This window comes from Centroberyx affinis, unplaced genomic scaffold (assembly GCF_046629955.1).
Source record: "Centroberyx affinis isolate AG114_WGS23_722 - 3 ecotype Tasmania unplaced genomic scaffold, CSIRO-AGI_Caff_v1 ptg000525l_1, whole genome shotgun sequence".
Lineage (NCBI taxonomy): Eukaryota > Metazoa > Chordata > Actinopteri > Beryciformes > Berycidae > Centroberyx > Centroberyx affinis.
The window spans coordinates 1-13,812 of NW_027279174.1; the positions used below are offsets into that span (position 1 = coordinate 1).

The window sequence follows — 13,812 nt, forward strand, 5'->3', positions numbered from 1 at the left end:
TTTGTTAAACTAGTGAACTTGTTAAACCGGTAAACTTGTTAAACCGGTAAACTTGTTAAACCGGTGAACTTGTTAAACCGGTGAACTTGCTAAACCGGTAAACTTGTTTGTTAAACTAGTGAACTTTTTAAACTAGTGAACTTGTTAAACCGATAAACTTGTTAAACCGGTGAACTTGTTAAACCGGTAAACTTGTTAAACCGGTGAACTTGTTTGTTAAACTAGTGAACTTGTTAAACCGGTAAACTTGTTAAACCAGTGAACTTGTTATACTAGTGAACTTGTTACACTAGTGAACTTGTTAAACTGGTAAACTTGTTTGTTAAACTAGTGAACTTTTTAAACTAGTGAACTTGTTAAACCGATAAACTTGTTAAACCGGTGAACTTTTTAAACCGGTAAACTTGTTAAACCAGTGAACTTGTTACACTAGTGAACTTTTTAAACCGGTAAACTTGTTAAACCAGTGAACTTGTTACACTAGTGAACTTTTTAAACCGGTAAACTTGTTAAACCAGTGAACTTGTTATACTAGTGAACTTGTTACACTAGTGAACTTGTTAAACTGGTAAACTTGTTACACTAGTGAACTTTTTAAACCGGTAAACTTGTTTGTTAAACTAGTGAACTTTTTAAACCGGTAAACTTGTTTGTTAAACTAGTGAACTTGTTAAACTATTAAACTTGATGGTTAAACTAGTGAACTTGTTAAACCAGTAAACTTGTTAAACTAGTAAACTTGTTAAACCAGTAAACTTGTTAAACTAGTAAACTTGTTAAACTAGTAAACTTGCTACCTGCCTCTTCACTTGTCATTGTGGGTCATGTGACCTTCAGCAGGAGAAAGATCTGTCAAAGTGAGACTCCTCTGTAGGTACGGTTAGCTTAGCTGTTAGCATTTATGCACGCTGCTTTGCTAGGTTTGTCCTTTGTAGGCCTCTGTAGTGCAGTCGCTTTGCTGTGTTTTATTCACAAATATGTTGCAGGTTGTGTTGCAGAAAATTGTGCTTATTGCAGCTTTAATATTGAGATACTGTCCCGCCAAAATATCACAATGTACAATATTTTTTTGTTTTGTTTTGTTTTTTTGGTATTTTATTTTATTTCTTGTAAATTACATAAAATTTCTAGAATTTCTATATTTCTATATATTTCGATATTCAGTGATATTCAATATCATAAAAAATATTGCGTAATTTTGTGAATATTGTGATGTTTTTCTGCGTCATCGAATGCTGTCGCCAAATGGTTTTGCAGAACCTCTTTGAGGCTGGAAAGTCTTTCTCTCCAGACTCCAGCTGAACTTGTCCTCCGCTCCTCTTCCTCTCCAGAGATCTGAACAGCCGCTGTCCGCTGAAGTTCGTCCACTCGTCCTTCCACGGCGTCGGACACGTCTTCGTCCAGCAGGCGTTCCGGACGTTCGGCTTCGCCCCGCCCATCCCCGTCCCGGAGCAGAGAGACCCCGACCCCAACTTCTCCTCCGTCCGCTGCCCCAACCCCGAGGAGGGAGCGTCCGTCCTGGTACAGCTGACATCCGATATATCTAACTGCCTCTGTTAGGTGCTAGGTGGTTTTTTTTTTTTTTTTTTTTTTGTTATATATCTAATTAAATTTGTTACGTTCTGCTTTTTCAGTTGGTTACATCTAATAATTTTTGTTAGTTTTTTTGTTTTTGTTTTGTTATATCCTATTATTGTTATTACGTGACTTTTTTCTAATTATTTTGTTAAATTGTCTTTATTTTGGTTAGTTTTTTTGTTTTTTTTGGTTGCGTATATCCAATTATTTTTTTTAGGTGCTGTTTTTTTAGTTGGTTACGTCTAATTATATTGTTGTTCTGTTGTTCCAGGAACTTTCTCTCCGTCTCGCGGAGAGAGAAAACGCCAGGATCGTTCTGGCGACCGATCCTGATGCCGACCGGCTGGCCGTGGCGGAGCGGAGCGCCGGGTAACGCTGCCGTTTGCTCAGAGGCACTGCGGTGCCACTAGGGCCGCACCGTGCCATGTGCCGTAACCACGCAGGCTGCCTGTAACTGGATCGGTTTACGTTGTCGAGGCGACGTGACGCAAGGCGTCACAAACCTGTCGCTCTCTCCCTCTTAGTATCACCGTCTCTCTCTCCTCTGACGCTCATGGTGAGTTTTCACCGGGCGTCGCTTCACCCGAGGGAGCGCTCCGCTTCCCGGTGTCGGACGCCTGATAGGCGAGCTTCCGTATCGGTTCCTGGCTGCACCTGATCGGACGAACGCTGTCGCTCGCTGGGTCGTCCGCCCCCGGATTTCAAACTAGAAAAACTAGAAAAAAAACACGGCGGCTCGTTTGCAATCTTTCTCTGATATTATGAAAATAGTTCACCGAAATGTGTTTCTGAAAACATTTGAGGCGAGAAATCAGCTGAATGTGTTTTCATTTTAGATCGACAACAGTTAGTTTAAAAGTTTGTTCGCGAGTTTCCCGAGGCAGCGGGTCACGCTGGACGCCCCTGATTTGCATAAAGTAGCCTAGACCGCGGCACTCCCAGAATGCATTGCACAGCTGCTTACATAGAAAATGAATGGGAAGCGTGGAAATCACGGATCCTGTGGAAACGTACCATTAAAACCAACAGCTGGATGCAGCGAGTTCACTCCTCTTCTCTGGAGGTTATTGGAGGGCATTCTGGGAAATGTAGTTAATCACTAACTGCAGTAGAAGAAGACGAGGCAGGTTGAGGGAAAGTGAGTTCAGCAAAACAGTAAATGACAACTGCTGAGTGTGTCAAACATCACAGACTGAGATCTGACAGAAGAGGAGCAGAGGGGATTTAAAGTGTTGTGTTGTGTTGTGTTGTGATGTGATGTGATGTGATGTGATGTGTTGTGATGTGTTGTGTTGTGTTGTGTTGTGTTGTGTTGTGATGTGATGTGATGTGTTGTGTTGTGTTGTGTTGTGTTGTGTTGTGATGTGATGTGTTGTGTTGTGTTGTGTTGTGTTGTGATGTGTTGTGTTGTGTTGTGATGTGATGTGATGTGATGTGTTGTGTTGTGTTGTGTTGTGATGTGATGTGTTGTGTTGTGTTGTGTTGTGTTGTGTTGTGTTGTGATGTGATGTGTTGTGTTGTGTTGTGTTGTGTTGTGTTGTGTTGTGTTGTGTTGTGATGTGATGTGATGTGTTGTGATGTGTTGTGTTGTGTTGTGATGTGATGTGTTGTGATGTGTTGTGTTGTGTTGTGATGTGATGTGTTGTGTTGTGTTGTGTTGTGATGTGATGTGTTGTGTTGTGTTGTGTTGTGTTGTGATGTGATGTGTTGTGTTGTGTTGTGTTGTGATGTGATGTGATGTGTTGTGTTGTGTTGTGTTGTGTTGTGATGTGATGTGTTGTGTTGTGTTGTGTTGTGATGTGATGTGATGTGTTGTGATGTGATGTGATGTGATGTGATGTGATGTGTTGTGTTGTGTTGTGTTGTGTTGTGTTGTGTTGTGTTGTGATGTGATGTGATGTGTTGTGTTGTGTTGTGTTGTGATGTGATGTGTTGTGATGTGATGTGATGTGATGTGTTGTGATGTGTTGTGTTGTGTTGTGTTGTGATGTGTTGTGTTGTGATGTGATGTGTTGTGATGTGTTGTGTTGTGTTGTGTTGTGTTGTGATGTGATGTGTTGTGTTGTGTTGTGTTGTGATGTGATGTGATGTGTTGTGTTGTGTTGTGTTGTGTTGTGTTGTGTTGTGATGTGATGTGTTGTGTTGTGTTGTGTTGTGTTGTGTTGTGATGTGATGTGTTGTGTTGTGTTGTGTTGTGTTGTGTTGTGTTGTGTTGTGATGTGATGTGATGTGATGTGATGTGATGTGTTGTGATGTGATGTGATGTGATGTGATGTGTTGTGTTGTGTTGTGTTGTGATGTGTTGTGTTGTGTTGTGTTGTGTTGTGTTGTGATGTGATGTGATGTGATGTGATGTGTTGTGTTGTGTTGTGTTGTGATGTGATGTGATGTGATGTGATGTGATGTGTTGTGTTGTGTTGTGTTGTGTTGTGATGTGTTGTGTTGTGTTGTGTTGTGTTGTGTTGTGATGTGATGTGTTGTGTTGTGTTGTGTTGTGTTGTGATGTGATGTGATGTGTTGTGATGTGATGTGATGTGTTGTGTTGTGATGTGATGTGATGTGTTGTGATGTGATGTGTTGTGTTGTGTTGTGTTGCAGGAGTGGTTGGAAGGTGTTCACAGGGAACGAGCTGGCGGCTCTGCTGGGCTGGTGGATGTTGTTCAGCTGGAAGGAGCGCCACCCGCAGGCCGCAGACACCCAGCGGCTCTACATGTTGGCCACCACCGTCTCCTCCAAGATCCTGCAGGCCTTCGCTCGTGTCGAGGGTTTCCACTTCGAGGTACGAACCTCTTCTCGCATCGGCGCCGACGCCGCTGTCGGGTAAAAATCCCCCTACTGTCGTTTTGGTGGTTTTTCTTTTTCTTCCCTGAAAGTAAAGTGTCAGTGATCAGCGATGTGCTGAGTCGGTTTCATGACTCTTAAGCCTTGAAACCTGTTGTAGAGTTTCAAAAATGCATGGATGTCAGTGAGAAAATAAAGAATTATCAGGTCTCTATGTTTCCGATTTGCATGTTCCTCCAAAATAAATCTTTCAACCAATAGCTGTCGTTCTCTGTGGTCACATTAGGCCCCGCCTCCTGTCAATCAACCCAGTCGAGCCAACGGACAAACGAAAGCCAGATTTAAACTGCTGCTCGCTTCTTCACTGGGAGGAACTCTAATATTTAGACAGTTTGGTTCAGACTGAACCTTTAAAGTGACTTCCTGTCTCTCTGTCCAATAGGAAACTTTACCTGGCTTCAAATGGATTGGGAAGAGAATGCATGAGCTCGCCAAAACTGGCAACCACGTGATATTCGCCTTCGAGGAGTCTATTGGTAACTTTATTTTACTTTATTTTATTCAACCTTTATTTCTCCTGAGAAAGTTTGTTCAGCTCCACCTGCTTCACATTCACACTGCTGACGGTACAACACAGTCTCTACTGGTTTCTACTGGGAGCAGACTGGTACAACACAGTCTCTACTGGTTTCTACTGGGAGCAGACTGGTACAACACAGTCTCTACTGGTTTCTACTGGGAACAGACTGGTACAACACAGTCTCTACTGGTTTCTACTGGGAACAGACTGGTACAACACAATGTCTACTGGTTTCTACTGGGAGTACAGTACAACACAGTTTTCTGTTTATTCCTTGTTCAGAAAGCTTATTTTGTTAAACTGATCACAGACTGTTTCTGAGAATTTATTAATTTATTTCAGAAACCTTCATGTTGATGCAGGTGTTCCAGTGGGCGGAGCTTAGCTTGGGAGAGAGGCAGACAGGTGTTCTGGTGGGCGGGGCTTAGCTTGGGAGAGAGGCAGACAGGTGTTCCGGTGGGCGGGGCTTAGCTTGGGAGAGAGGCAGACAGGTGTTCCGGTGGGCGGGGCTTAGCTTGGGAGAGAGGCAGACAGGTGTTCCGGTGGGCGGGGCTTAGCTTGGGAGAGAGGCAGACAGGTGTTCCGGTGGGCGGGGCTTAGCTTGGGAGAGAGGCAGACAGGTGTTCCAGTGGGCGGGGCTTAGCTTGGGAGAGAGGCAGACAGGTGTTCCGGTGGGCGGGGCTTAGCTTGGGAGAGAGGCAGACAGGTGTTCCGGTGGGCGGGGCTTAGCTTGGGAGAGAGACAGACAGGATGACAAATGAGAGAGAATTATTCTCTCTGAAGGCAGTTAACCCTCCACTCATCCACTGTCAGAGGATGAGATGAAAAGAAATTATGGATTAACATATATTTATTATTAATAATAATAATAATAATTATAGTAATAATAATAATGTTATCATTGGTTGATGAAATAAAACTCAGACTGGATCCTCGGACCACAGTCTGTCTGTTGAAACATCGTCAAGCTGAAACTCAGCTGTTCCTGTTCAGTGTTGATGTGACTTGTGTCAGTCTCTCTGAATCAGGTGACGCTCATTCTTCCTCATGGTAATTAACACGCTTCTTAGTAAATACGGACCAGAGTTTTCTATTTTCAGCTTTATTTAACTTTTCCTCCCTAGACGCTTGATGAACCTGCTCTCTCGTGTCTTTGATTAAACCTGAGAGCTGCTCCGTGTTCAGACTGAGGGATGCTGGAGGTTTTGTTGCCAGTTTGAATCCCCTGGACTGAAATACTGCGGTGGGAGGAGTGAAGGAGTAACACCTCGACTTCTGCCCCGGTGCCCTCGAGCAAGGCGGTTAACCCCCACCCACCGTTACAGGTTACCGGTCAGCTCGTCTGAGCGTGAAGCAGAGCGGAGCGGTCAAACCCTCGGCGGAGACGCAAAGGTCAAAGGTGAAAGGTGACAGGTGAAAGTGTGCGGTGTTGACATGTGAAGCGTCTGTCCCGTGTGTGGCTGCAGGGTTCCTGTGCGGCAGCATGGTGCCGGATAAAGACGGGGTGAGCGCGGCGGCGGTCGTGGCTGAGATGGCCGCCTACCTCCACCAGCAGAACCTCACGCTCCACCAGCAGCTGCACAACATCTACCGGACGTGAGGAGACACACTAAGTCCTCGAGTCACACTTCACTCCTGGCTGTAGAAGACGTTTAATGAATCGGCTTGTTGACCGAACCCCATTAAACACTGAAGAGGTGGTAACACTTTACAATAAGGGTCACTAAGGGTTAGTTCATGCTTAATAAGGGTTAGCTAATGCTTAATAAGAGTTAGTTCATGCTTAATAAGGTTAGTTAATGCTTAATAAGGGTTAGCTAATGCTTAATAAGGTTAGTTAATGCTTAATAAGAGTTAGTTAATGCTTAATAAGGTTAGCTAATGCTTAATAAGGTTAGTTAATGCTTAATAAGGGTTAGTTAATGCTTAATAAGGTTAGCTAATGCTTAATAAGGTTAGTTAATGCTTAATAAGGGTTAGTTAATGCTTAATAAGGTTAGTTAATGCTTAATAAGGTTAGTTAATGCTTAATAAGAGTTAATGAATTAACAGTTAACGTGTAATTTACTTACAATGGTGTTCATCTTACAATGGTGTTCATGTTAACCAAGGTATTTATACATTATTTAATAGTTTATAAAGATGACTATTAAATAATGTATAAATTAATACCTTAGTTAACATGAACACCGTTATGATTACCAGACACATTAGTTAACTGCTAAACTTAGTGACCCTTATTGTAAAGTGTTACCAGCGAGGTTTAGTTTGAGGAAGAAATCATACATGCAAATATTTGTGACAATAAAACTAAAACGATTAAACTATACGTTCATCAGAAAACACTTTCTTCATGCTGACAGTCAGACATGAGATCCAGAGTATCAGGAAATACATATTTGATGTTAATAAAAGCAGCGCAGGCGTTTTTTTCCTTCTTCATTGAAAAATAACAGAGAAAATCAAATTGTACTTTGAACATTTAGAAAAGGCAAAGTGTCCCCAAACTGTGTTTTTTTATTCCGTTCCTCTACAAAATGGATTCTGTGACAGTAACATGAATTGGACATTTTTAGCTAAAGGTTGGCTTAGCTAAAGCTAAAACTTGGTTGAGGTTAGTGAAAGGTACGGAGCCCCTCTGGGGTCACATGGTAGAAAAAAAAACTTGATGTGTAAATCCATGTGAACAGATCTGTAAACTGTGTGAAAGGATTTCAAAACCGTGCCCTCGGATTCACAATACAAATCCATTCACACAGTTTACAAATCCGTTCACATGGATTTACACATTGAGTTTTGTTTTCTACCATGTGACCCCAGAGGGGCTCCGTAGAAAGGCTTTGGTCGGATAAATAAGAAAAACATTCCCCAGGGTTCCTACGCAGGTCTGGAAAGTCTGGAAAAGTATTAAATATGAATTTGATCATTTCCAGGTCTTGAATAGTTTGGGAATTTGAAAAAAATGTCTGGAAAAGTATGGAAAATGTTGCGGTTCAGGTCCGATACACACATCATTTTAGCTTTTATGTTGTTTTTGTTGATGTGCAGAATAATGTTCAGATAGAGGGACGCTCTTATGACCCAGCCGCTGTCAGCTGCATTATATCAAATACCCACCAAAATCACATCCGGTCAAGAACATAGGGTCTGGGAAAAATATGGAGTTTTAAAATGGAAAGCGTGTAGGAACCCTGCCAATCATCTCACATATTCTGATATTTGTCTCTGTGAAGAACAATCTTCATCTATACAGTGATATGACCTAGTTGGCAGGGGCAAGATGTCTATCTGCATAAATCATATTGAACACCAGACAAAATCTTCAAAACAAATCAAGGTCTGGAAAAAGTCTGGATTTTTTAAATTGAAAATGTGTAGGAACCCTGATTCCCTAAAAATTAAAACTTGACTCAGTAGAAATTTCCTTCCTACAAGCTGGGAATTGAACTCTGGTCTCTGTCGTTGAAGTGAAACTCGTCACCATCCTGCCTGTCACTGAGCCTCCTTCAGGGAACCGCTTACTGCTGGGAAAACTGAGCTTTAACACTTTACGTGCCACCAGCATGTAATTCGGTGTGAACAAGTGGAGTTCATGTCATGTATTTGTGTGAGATCAGGTTGATTCTGTTCAGGAAGCGGTTCATACTCTGTGTTGGGACTTCAGAACGAAAAGGAGATTCTCAGCCGCTCATTTTATTTTCGTTTCGGCCTGACAGACTCCAGGCAGATGCTGATGTTGAGCTCCGGTCCTTTAAAACAGTGATTCTCAACCTTTTTCATATCAAGGACCCCTTATTTAGTCCACATTAGACCCCCATTTGATGAGATTTTGTCTCTCAGACCCAAATCTGAACGTCTATCTATTGTCAGATATGATTTTGTCCAGAATTCCATGACTATCTGTATTTTAGGTAGATAACAGTGAAACTATGATCAAAACAATCTATCTTCTACATTCTCAAATTGTGTTCACTTCTTGTAAATGAAATAATGATGAAGTTTAACAATTTATCAATTTGCTGGGGACCCCCTGGAACCCCCTCAAGGACCCCTGGTGGTCCCCGGACCCCACGTTGAGAACCACTGCTTTAAAACACAAAAACACATTTTCTCCGGCTTGTAACTTGATGTTTAGTCCAGACATTCTCCACAGATCCTGAACGCTGTGTTTAGGAAGCGGTTTGAAATGCCTTGAAGGGATTTGGAAATTGCAGTAGTGCTTATTTTTGATTTATATTTTTGGATTAATGGTGCAGCAATACCAGAGTATGAGTTGTGGGGAATGTGTGTTTTGTCCACCATGACTCTCTTCCTTATGTGAATGTTGACACAGTTGTGGGTTCCTGTCCTCCAGGTACGGTTATCACGTGTCTAAGACGTCCTACGTCATCTGCAACGACCCGCCCACCGTGCAGAAGATCTTCAGCCGGATTCGCAACTTCGACGGCGCCGGGTCGTACCCGAAGACCTGCGGGGGACGCAGCATCCTCCATGTGAGAGACGCCACCACGGGATACGACAGCAGCCAGCCGGACCACAGATCTGTAAGACTCCAGCAGAGGCCGCTTGGCTTGGTTTGGTTTAGTTTGGTTTGGTTTGGATTTTTCAGGTGGAGCTTGGTAGTTTAGCACCTAATAAAGTGTAAATGTGTCTGAAGCAGAGAGCAGCTGAGTCAGCTTGTTGTGGTGTGGCTGTAGATCCATTCAGTAACGTTCTCAGTAAAAGTGAATAGTGTGATAAGGTGGATTTGTTTCCACATGTAGGTTACTGTGACACAGTAAACTGTCTTGTCTTTAGCCCTAGTCTCTACTCCAAAACACTCCAAATCACATTGATGATTGACATCAGACGTACATTAATTATTCATGAGGTAATGGGCACAAACTTGCCTTTAATCAAAAGTGAAACATGTCATCAGGCTTTACATCTAGAGGAATGGGTTGTTTTATACCTGTCAGTAAATTTAACCCACAGGAGGTTTCAGTCTTTCATAAGCCTGCACTGCCATGTCTGACCACCAGGGGGCAACAGGTGCGTTTTTCAAATCTCATTCTGTAGAGCAGTGGTTCTCAACCTTTTTCATATCATGGACCCTAATTTAGTCCACATTAGGGCTACGGACCCCCATTTGATGAGATTTTGTCTCTCGGACCCAAATCTGAGAATATTTTTATTGTCAAATATGATTTTGTCCAGAATTCCATGACTATCTGTACTGCAGGTAGAGAGATAACAGAGAAACTCTGATCAGAACAGTCATTCTAAAATCCTGCAGTCAGGAGGTAAACAGAGTTATCAGCATCAGTCTTCGTTTCCATACACATCCCTCTCTTCTCACCTGGTTAATACTCACATCCTAATATTTTTATTCTTTTTAACGTCACTTCTCCAAACCTGAGAATTAATTTAAGTCTCTAAATCATGTTTAATGAGAAAAATACCCATTGATTTCCTCTTTTAGCCTTTTTTCCCCTCTTTCTGTGACTCATTTCATTTAACCAATTTATCAATAAAGGTTGTTATAACAGTTTTTTTTTTTTTTTAGACAACACACATAAAGCTCAGTCAACTGTCCCGCTCCTGCCCCCTGCTGCCCCCTGCTGCCCCTGCTGCCCCCCTCTGCCCCCCTCTGCCCCCTGCTGCCCCTGCTGCCCCCTCTGCCCCCTGCTGCCCCTCTGCCCCCTGCTGCCCCTCTGCCCCCTGCTGCCCCTCTGCCCCCCCCTGCCCCCTGCTGCCCCTCTGCCCCCCCCTGCCCCCTGCCCCCCGCTGCCCCCCTCTGCCCCCTGCTGCCCCTCTGTCTGCATCACTGATTTATTTATTTTATTTTTATTTAACCAGGTTTGTCATTGAGATCAAGGATCTCTTTCACAAGGGAGACCTGACCAAGAATAGCAGCAACACTCTCATCAAAATATTAACATAAAAAAACATTTAGAAAACACACAGATCTGAGTAACATTAAAATGATCAGATAGAACATTTGCACACAGACAGCCTGGCTTCAGTAGAAGTTTCAGATCAGGCTCAGGTCTCCATGCTGGAGGAGCAGGAAACCTAAAGCTTTCTGTCCCAGCTCAGTTCAGACTTTGGGAACAGAACGTCCTGAGAGCGGAGATTGTGATTTCCATATTTCAAGTTTAAAAGAGACGATAAGTAAGAAGGGATTTTGCCAAGAATGGCTTTGTAAATCAAAACATAGCAACGACTGAGCAGGCCGGTTCACTTCTGAGTGTAGAACAGGGTCTGGTCTGTTCTAAAGGTGAGTGAGAGATCCACAGTGTGATGGATCTCAGAGCCACGTGATGCACTCTGTCAGTGAGCAGAGGCACATCACCATAATCAATAACAGGTAGAAAGGTAGACTCCACCAATTTCCGTTTCGCACAAAAAGAAAAGCAAGACTTGTTTCTGTAGTAAAAGCTTCAGCTGGTTTGTAACATGCTGGATCTGCTCCTTAAAGGACAAGCAGCCATCAGGTAAACCCAGAGCTATTTAAAGTAGAAACCAACTCAGTCTGTTCTCCACTTCTGGGAACAATGTTATCACCGATCCTACTGGTCCTGATCGTTATGGATAGAAAACAGCAGACGCTCTGGTCTATCCAACAGGTGTAGTTTAGCTTCAGGTCAGAGGTCAGAGGTCAGAGGTCAGAGGTCAGAGGTCAGCAGATGTTCTCCTCCTGGCTCCAGGTGCTCCCTGTGACTCGGGGCAGTCAGATGGTGAGCTTCACCCTGCAGGACGGCCTGGTCGCCACGCTGAGGACCAGCGGGACCGAGCCCAAGATCAAATACTACACCGAGATCTGCTCCGGCCCGGGGACCAGGTCTGTGCCAAACCTGGTTCTGTTCTGTCTGTTCTGTTCTGTCAGTTCTGTCTGTTCTGTTCTGTTCTGTTCTGTCTGTTCTGTTCTGTTCTGTTCTGTCTGTTCTGTCTGTTCTGTTCTGTCTGTTCTGTTCTGTCTGTTCTGTCTGTTCTGTTCTGTTCTGTCTGTTCTGTCTGTTCTGTTCTGTCTGTTCTGTTCTGTCTGTTCTGTTCTGTCTGTTCTGTTCTGTCTGTTCTGTCTGTTCTGTTTTGTTCTGTCTGTTCTGTTCTGTCTGTTCTGTTCTGTCTGTTCTGTCTGTTCTGTTCTGTTCTGTTCTGTCTGTTCTGTTCTGTCTGTTCTGTTCTGTTCTGTTCTGTCTGTTCTGTTCTGTTCTGTTCTGTCTGTTCTGTCTGTTCTGTTCTGTCTGTTCTGTTCTGTCTGTTCTGTCTGTTCTGTTCTGTTCTGTCTGTTCTGTCTGTTCTGTTCTGTCTGTTCTGTTCTGTCTGTTCTGTTCTGTCTGTTCTGTTCTGTCTGTTCTGTCTGTTCTGTTTTGTTCTGTCTGTTCTGTTCTGTCTGTTCTGTTCTGTCAGTTCTGTCTGTTCTGTTCTGTTCTGTTCTGTCTGTTCTGTTCTGTTCTGTTCTGTCTGTTCTGTCTGTTCTGTTCTGTCTGTTCTGTTCTGTCTGTTCTGTCTGTTCTGTTCTGTTCTGTCTGTTCTGTCTGTTCTGTTCTGTCTGTTCTGTTCTGTCTGTTCTGTTCTGTCTGTTCTGTTCTGTCTGTTCTGTCTGTTCTGTTTTGTTCTGTCTGTTCTGTTCTGTCTGTTCTGTTCTGTCTGTTCTGTTCTGTCTGTTCTGTTCTGTTCTGTTCTGTTCTGTCTGTTCTGTTCTGTCCTGTCCTGTCCTGTCCTGTCCTGTCCTGTCCTGTCCTGTTCGTTCTGTCCTGTCCTGTCCTGTCCTGTCCTGTCCTGTCCTGTCCTGTCCTGTCTGTTCTGTCTGTTCTGTCTGTTCTGTCCTGTTCTGTTCTGTTCTGTCCTGTTCTGTCTGTTCTGTTTTGTTCTGTCTGTTCTGTTCTGTCTGTTCTGTTCTGTTCTGTCTGTTCTGTTCTGTCCTGTCCTGTCCTGTCCTGTCCTGTCCTGTCCTGTCCTGTCTGTCCTGTCTGTCCTGTCTGTTCTGTCTGTTCTGTCCTGTTCTGTCCTGTTCTGGTCTGTTCTGTCTGTTCTGTCTGTTCTGTTCTGTTCTGTTCTGTTCTGTTCTGTTCTGTCCTGTCCTGTCCTGTCCTGTCCTGTCCTGTCCTGTCCTGTCCTGTCCTGTCCTGTCTGTTCTGTCTGTTCTGTCCTGTTCTGTTCTGTTCTGTTCTGTTCTGTCTGTTCTGTCTGTTCTGTTCTGTCTGTTCTGTTCTGTTCTGTCTGTTCTGTCTGGTCTGTTCTGTCTGTTCTGTCTGTTCTGTCTGACCCCCCCCCTCCCCCCCCCCCCGTGTGTTGCAGTGATGTCACTGCCCTGGAGGAGGAGCTGAGGAGCGTCACTCGCTCTCTGGTGGACGAGTTCCTGGAGCCGGAGAGGAACAACCTGATTCGCCGCTTCGTCTAGCTCCGCTGTCCTTATATGGTATTTACCCATCAGCCCCTGCACCTCGCCGCCCGGTGCCGTCTGTGTCTCGCGGTTCATCCTGTTGTTGTTTACATTAAAACAGAACTCTGTGCTGTGATAGTTACTTAAATTCAGTGTATTAGAGCTGTGCTACTCTGCATACGTCCGGCTTATTGATCACCATACAGCAGCGAGCATGATGGGTAAAACGGCGAGTAGAGAATCCCTGTTGTGTCTGTGTCTTCACCAGAACGCCATCCTCCAGACAAAGCTCTTCTTGTTGGGACATGTCATAGCTGTATCGATCCGTATCGATCCGTATCGATCCGTATCGATCCGTATCGATCGCCTCGGCGGCAGGGAGGACAGACCGTCCCGTAACATAAAGGTCACAGGTTTGACCCCCGCAGCAGCCGGTGTGTCTCAGGGTTTCGGGTCGTAACGTCTCTCTGGGTGTCGATGGCGGCGGGTCGGCGGTCGCCGTTGG

The 13,812-nt window shown here is 44.0% G+C and overlaps 1 protein-coding gene across 1 annotated transcript; it reads left to right on the top strand.

The window, feature by feature from the left end:
* Positions 1-1,308: 1,308 nt before the first annotated feature.
* On the top strand, positions 1,309-13,501 carry LOC139642803 (glucose 1,6-bisphosphate synthase-like; the record flags this gene model as incomplete). The annotated part of the gene is made up of 8 exons (XM_071517829.1): positions 1,309-1,521; positions 1,850-1,947; positions 4,177-4,357; positions 4,802-4,895; positions 6,406-6,535; positions 9,294-9,483; positions 11,629-11,762; positions 13,223-13,501. Coding segments are annotated over 8 exons (1,143 nt in total), but the record flags the coding sequence as incomplete, so codon positions are not given.
* Positions 13,502-13,812: the final 311 nt, after the last annotated feature.